Here is a 7320-nt window from a genome sequence, read left to right on the forward strand (position 1 = left end):
TTTGAAAAGCATAAAAACTTCAGCTTTCATCAGTTACCTTGATGATAAACCACAGAAAACTGGGCATATCTTAAATAAAAAGATATCCCAATACAAGTAAAAATCAGTGCTCTGTTGGACAGTAGTTTCAATGTTTTGTTATTTCTTAGACCTTAAATGATTACTTGTAGGAGCCTAAGCCCTCTCAATTCCCGCTCCCAAACTGATATGATTTTGAGGGAGAGTGATATGTTCAATGGAAAAGAGAAAGAGTGCTGTAGTATGAGTCATTGCTTGATTAGAATTGGCAGCTATTTGAAAGCTGTGAAAAGGTAAAATTTGTGGATGTGACAAGATTTTTTTAAATTTCTGCGTTAAGCTTCATCTGAATAACATAAAGTATTCCTATTAGCAACAGTATTCCTATTAGGGTTTTTAAAAAATGCATTTATAGGAATGATAACACATTAAATATTTTCCTAGATAACGTACATCATACAAAATGCTAATGACAAATCACTCATCATAATTGACGAACTTGGCAGAGGTACCAGTGCTGAAGAAGGTATTGGCATTTGTTATGCTGCCTGTGAATATCTGTTGAATTTAAAGGTAATTCTGTTTTGAAAAAAATTTAAACCTTATAATTGTTTTGTCATACTGGAAGTAAATACAGTATTTTCTCGTAATTTAACTTCAGTTTTGTAGAGATTTATTGCCTGAATATATTTTTTATAACTGGTTAATAGTAAGAATTACAGTGATAGAGAAAAAATGCTGACATAAACTGTGCTTCTGTTCACTGGTTGTTGTGATTTTAACCCCGGTAGGCAGCTAAACACCACCCAGCCGCTCACTCACTCCACACAGTGGGATGGGGGAGACAATCAGAAGAGTAAAAGTGAGAAAACTCGTGGGTTGAGATAAAGACAGTTTAATAGATAAAGCAAAAGCCACGCACGCAAGCAAAGCAAAACAAGGAATTCATTCACTCCTTCCCATCGGCAGGCAGGTGTTCAGCCATCCCCAGGAAAGCAGGGCTCCATCACACGTAACGGTTACTTGAGAAGACAAACGCCATCGCTCTGAACGTCCTCCCCCTTCCTTCTTCTTCCCCCAGCTTTATATGCTGAGCATGACGTCATATGATATGGGATATCCCTTCGGGCAGTTGGGGTCAGCTGTCTTGGCCATGTGCCCTCCCAACTTCTTGTGCACCCCCAGCCTGCTCGCTGGTGGGGTGCTGTGAGGAGCAGAAAAGGCCTTGACTCTGTGTAAGCACTGCTCAGCAGTAACTAAAACATCCCTCTATTATTAATGCTGTTTTCAGGGCAAATCCAAAACATAGCCCCATACTAGCTCCTATGAAGAAAATTAACTCTACCCTAGCCAAAACCAGTACACTGGTCACCATCTCCAACTTGCTCACAAGCTTGCATTTCTCTCTAGAAAGAGAATAACCCAGTCTGTTTAGTTTTGCTTAGTACGGCTTGTATGCTTGAGTGTTAAAGGTGAACCTCTTTACCTGGCTGTTGTCTTTCCAAAGTACAGTGGTAGTTCCACACAACTTACGAGTTGCTCACGGAGATTAGAGGCTTGTTTAGAAAAGCAGAAGGTGGTTTTAGATGGGTTGGAAGTTTCACCTCTATTACTAGTTATGTGATCACCCTCAGGTTGTTGACAACTTTTTGAAGTAAGTGTGTAGGTGTTCAGTTTCTCATCAGAGTTTATTCAGAGTATTTCTGTGGTTTGGTTTGAAAAGCTCAGGTATTTTCTGTAGCTTGTACTTTTGGCAAAACAGTCCTTGAGAGCATTAAGGCAACCATTTGACAATCATTCTAATTAACCTTAGTCAAATTTTGTAAGCATCATGGATTTCCTGTTACTTCTGATATTCTTTTCTTTCTATTGAGAAAGGAGTGGGAGAATCCCCAGTTGGAAAAGATATCCTTGCCAACGGTACAACTCGTTGCTTAAAGATTTTAATTTGCTTTAGTAATTTAAAGACAGCTTTTCAATGTTTTGGTGGAAAACCTGGACATCTGTGAGATCATTTAATTTTTCTTATTTATTGTAATTTATTCCAGGATCATTTCCAAAATAAATTTTCTTTCTTGTTTCCTTATTTAGGCATTTACACTGTTTGCTACACATTTCCTGGAACTGTGTCATATAGATGCTTTATATCCCAATGTGGAAAATTACCATTTTGAAGTGCAACATGTGAGAAGCAGTGCTGGAAATAAGGAGAAAATTGCTTACACTTACACGCTCTCTAAAGGATATACAGAGGAAAAGAACTATGGTAATGGATTCCACTATGACTTTAACTTAGTAAAGATTATATAAGATACTGTTTCAGTTATTAGGCACCTAACTATTTTTCTGCTGACAGATTTCTGCTGAGTTTGTATATCTCTCATAGAGTAACAACTGCAGATCTGTAATATGTTCCAAATACCTGTGTATTTTAAGTGCTTGTTTTTGCAAGCTAGTGGTAACTGAAGGATGCAAATTATTCCAGTCAAGCTTCAATTAACTGGACTTAAAACGTTTCTTTATCAGAATTTCAGAATAAGTTTCTTTACCTTTGGCAGCACAAGCTCAACTTCAGATGCTACAACACCACTAACTCAAAAAAATCATATGTTTAGAGAGTATGCTCAGAGAACAGGAGACCTGTAGTAACTCAGTGTTAGTGTCCTGACTTTACCTTACTTGAGCAAAGTTATATTCTAAGAGTACAGGGGCTCCTCTTGACCCTTTTTTGTTTTTAACCCTATAGTATTAAAGCACCTGGTGAAGCACAGAATTTCCTCAGAACATCCAGGGCCACAGGCAAAGGAAAAAGTAAAAAAATCATGTTAGGGCAGGAAAAAATATTTTACATCTCTTTCTTACTCTTGAGTATCTGACAGTTTGGCTACTGGCAACAGAGTAGAAGCTACAACATGACATCCATATCCACTGGGTGTCTGGATTTAATGGAGAGCGCATTTAGCACAACCTCAGTATTTTCCAGCCTGCCAAATTAAAAAACTAAACAGAGAAAGCTGTTAATACCACTGTGCCTTTTTTTTTTTTCCTTTTTTCCCTAATGTGTATCATCCTGCCCAGTTACAGTATTACCAGCAGTAACTTCATGTGGAAGTGTGTCTTAGAGGTAGCGTTACAACAAAGTAAACATTTTATTTTGTAACTCTCAAAACCGTATTGTTTATTTAAAAAAAAAAAAGACACAAAGAGAAAATGTGCATCAAAATTATTTTAATAAAAATGAAAACCTCACCCTTTAAAAAATAGGCTAAGTTAATTCTGGCAGCCATAGTGTGGAAGGTAGGAAAAAAACTACATCAAAAATCCTGGTTTTTGTTTTATATATTTAGGATTAAAAGCTGCAGAAGTTTCCTCCCTACCATCATCCGTAATTTTGGATGCAAAGGAAATCACAAATCATATTGCAAAACAAATTTTGGTATGTAATAGAAAATTATAATACTGTAATTCACAGTTTTTATAGAACTCAAATATATTTTCAGTTTCGGAAAGGGTATAGGATAAGCACTGCCTATGATTTTATGAAAATAGATTTCATTAAAATTTGTATTTCTGGAACCAGTTATAAAAGAGTATACTGAAGGTCACTGTTAGGTGACAACACAAACCAGTCCTTAGGGTTAAGGAGTATTGGATGTAAAGTTGGTGTACAAAGCAAGAATGAGGAGATCAGAAATAGGCTGGAAAATAGCTAATATTAGTATTTTAATAATAGAACATAATTGATTTCATATTTTAATGCATGTGTATGTTTCTAAGAACAGCACAGGCAGAAAAGCACTCCTGAGATGATGAAACAGAGAGCTGTATACCATTTAGCAATGAGATTGGTTCAGACTGCCAGAAATTCTCGATTGGATCCAGACAGTTTGCGCATATATTTGAAAGGCTTGAAGAAAAAGTATGAAGCCAGTTGTCCTGCTCCTGGACAAAATGATGAGCAACAGTAATGTGTAACATAGGCTGTGGCTCTAATTTTTATGACTGCAAGGTGATTCTATTTTTTTCAGTAGTATTAGAAAACACTGCTTTTCACATGTTTTTAAGTTCTTAATTCTTAGTCTAAATTATACTCACTACTTGAAAGACCATATCCTTCATGTTTTTTTTCCCCAAAACATACCTGAAATAAAAGCATTTACTTTGTATGAGCAACACAGTTCTTTTTGATAATGAACTACATCCCCTTTGTTATTTTAGAGACAAAATACTGTATAATATTTAGTTATTTTCTACGTGATATATCTGGTATTATAGCTCTTACATCTGATACTGAAGATCTTGCCTAACAAAAAGCAGTCTTTGAAACAGATGGTCCACTTGTCTTGCATAGGCAAGCTCTACTTGCACTGTTGAACATGCATCCGTAAATCCTGTTGTTCCCTACTCAAGGAGGTTTCTAGCTCTCTCGGTCATTATGCTTGATCTAACATAACGTAGGCAGTCCAGGACTGCTTCCTCTCCAGAACTGGGCAGCCAGAGCTTTTTTGTAACACAGTAACAGCAAATTACTGTGGTCTTGACACTGTTGATCAGTTTTTGTTTAAAAAGTGAGTAACAGGAAAGCAATAAAAAGTTGAATATCCTTCTTCCTTGATTTTTTTTTTTTTAGTACAACTTCATTGAGTGACTGCAGCCATGTATTCCAGCTTGAAGGAATTTTATCTTTTTTCACTTCCTTCTAACCAACTTTGGCCAAGAGTTCTTATATATTTCTTTTTTATATGTGTGTGTGTGTGTGTATTATTTATTATACATATATCTATAAAATGGGTAATACATAACAGTGTAATATCTGATTTATAACAACAAATATATTTTGTATATAGTTATAACATATATTTCCTTTTTATGTATCTACCTTTGTAAACATACCAGTGCAACAGAGTAACATTAGTAGTAGGCGCTTTCACTATCCCAAACCATGTAGCCAAACTCCATCCACTGCATCCCATCCACAATTTTCAAAGACAAAACTCAAACCCACAGTATAACCTCAAACTTTGAGCAAATCTTAGTTCAGAATCACTAGAGAGCCATCCGAGTCCCTTGCCTCATTCTCAAGAATCTAATAAACATTTTTTTTCTGTAGCAACATTTTACCCGTCTTTGTTTCCAAGCACAACTTGTTCTTGTATTCTTTTTATTCAGTCAAACCAGTTCGTAGTGCCAGAATCAGAGCTCTACTCAATTCCGTATTTTACAATATGCTTCCCACTCCTCTTTTTCCCTTTCCATTCCTCTGTTCACATCTACGTCTTTCTTTTCCACAACCTTCCCCTCCATCTGGCTCTCCGTTCCTCTTTTCCCTTTTGACCCCTCTCTTCAGTTCACTGTCCCTCTGGCCATCCTTCAGTTGCTCTGTCTAGCTGCCTGTTCCTCTTTCCTCTTTTTATCCATCTCCGCTGCTCCACATTCCTGATTTTTCTCTCCCTCCCTCTGTCAGCCTCTCAGTCTTTCTCCTCCCATCGCTCTGTCTGGCTCCCCATTGCTCTGCCCAGCGATCTTCCCCTTTTCCTCTACATCCCTGTGCGCACCTCTGTGTCCCTCTTTTGCTCTCTTCTGCTCCCATCCCTCAGTCGGGCCCTCTGTCCTTCTCTTTCTTTCCCATCCTCTTCGAGCCCTCATTTCTCTGGCCAGTTCCCGGTCCCTCTCTTTCTCTCCCTATGCCTCTGCTTTTCCATTCCTCTTTTCTCCTTTCCATCTGTCTGTCCAACTCTCCATCTGTCTTCTGTTCCCCCTCCCAGTGTTGAGCTCCTCATCTCTCTATTTCCCTCTGCATCCCTCTGTCTGCTTCACCATCCCTCTTCTCCTCTCTTCCATTCCCCGTCCCTATGTCCAGCTCTTCATCCTTTGCTTTCACACCCAGTCCCTGCTGTCCCTCTGTTAGGCTCCCCATCCCTTTCTTTCTCTACCCATCTCTGTACGCTTCTCTGTCTCACTCGGTTCCTCTGTCCAGTTCCCTTACCCCCTGCCTGGCTCTCCATACACCTTTTCTGCCCTATATCTATCTGTCCACCTCGACATCCCTCTTTTCCCCTCTTCCACTCCCTGTCCCTCTGTCTGGTCTTCCATTCATCCTTCTGGCCTTCCATCCCTTTCTTTCTATTCCTCTGTCGGACCCCCTGTCTATCTGTCTGGATATACATCCTTCTTTTTTTCCAGCCCTTCATCCATCTCCTTACACTTCTCTTTGTGTTTCCCTGTCTAGCTCTGCATCACACTTTTTCTCTTTACATTCATCTGCCGAGCTTCTTGGACCTCTTTCTCACTCCAGGCCTCTCTGTCCCCCTGCAGTCCCCCATCCTGCTGTCCCCCTAGGTAGGACTGCCAGCCAGTGCATCTTGAATTGTGATGCTGTCACTGAGCCGCATTTCCTGATGGATCTGTCTGAATGCAAACTGGTGTCATCAGCCTCGTTCTGCTCCTCTTCCACCTGTGTGCAGCAGTAGCCTGCACCTGACTCTGCTTTCTCATACACTGTTGTGTCATAGGACTTTCTAGCGAGGTCTGTTTGACATGGGCCACTTGTGTGTGGTCACTTACGAATGGTGGCCAAAACCGAGCCTATAAACAGCAACTGTAAAGCGTTTCTGGTGCGTGTTCCTGTTCTGCTGCACTTCCACATGCAGGCCAAGCTATACGTGCAGTGTAGCGCAGCATGGGCCTGCACCTTTTCAGGTAAAGTTAGGCGGATTGCCAACTCCTCAACTGTACATTACTTCTCTGGTCACAATATTGGCAGTAACCTTCCCCTGCGCCACCCAGCATTCAGCTCTGTGCTCGGATCTGACGTCTCGGTATGATGCGGTGCAGGCATGACGCACTGAGGCAGACTGTTGAGGTAGTGGGGAGGTGAGAGCTGTAGAAGTTTGTTGCAGGGCTCTGGTCTAGGGGTAGGGCAGAAGTGCAGACAGGTGCGATCAGGGTTTTTTCTCCTCTCAGATGCCAGAACTGGATCCTGTCCAGAACTTCCTTTAGCTTTCAGCAAGCTGCTGTCAGGATGTGGGACGCACCTCTGCTGCCCCAGCAGAGGTTGTCTCTTTTTGGGGCTGGTGGCCACGGCCCCGTGTTCCCTACGGGCTGCTGCTGTAGGCCAGGGGGTTGGGTAGGAAGGTGCAACAAGGCTCAGGTGGGGCCAGTGTGGCTGATGGCGGTGGCCCTTCTGTGCCCCACGGGCATCAGCTGTGAGCCAGGGGCGGCTGCACGCTGTCAGGGGAGCGGGGGTGGAGGGGCTGCTCTGGCCGAGGCTGGCGTGGAACAACGGAGCCGCGAGTGAGCGTC

At 41.2% G+C, this 7320-nt stretch overlaps 1 protein-coding gene across 1 annotated transcript in view; it reads left to right on the forward strand.

The window, feature by feature from the left end:
- The window catches only part of MSH4 (mutS homolog 4), a 34012-nt gene extending 29658 nt beyond the window's left edge, over positions 1–4354 (forward strand). Inside the window, exons 17-20 of the mRNA XM_009320674.1 lie at positions 463–591; positions 2110–2284; positions 3366–3454; positions 3801–4354. Of these exons, the coding sequence (XP_009318949.1) occupies positions 463–591; positions 2110–2284; positions 3366–3454; positions 3801–3986 (579 nt within the window). The 3' untranslated portion in view covers positions 3987–4354. The remainder of the gene's footprint in view (positions 1–462; positions 592–2109; positions 2285–3365; positions 3455–3800) is intronic.
- Positions 4355–7320: the final 2966 nt, after the last annotated feature.

The sequence above is a fragment of the Pygoscelis adeliae genome, unplaced genomic scaffold, assembly GCF_000699105.1.
Source record: "Pygoscelis adeliae isolate BGI_AS28 unplaced genomic scaffold, ASM69910v1 Scaffold402, whole genome shotgun sequence".
In the NCBI taxonomy this organism is placed as follows: domain Eukaryota; kingdom Metazoa; phylum Chordata; class Aves; order Sphenisciformes; family Spheniscidae; genus Pygoscelis; species Pygoscelis adeliae.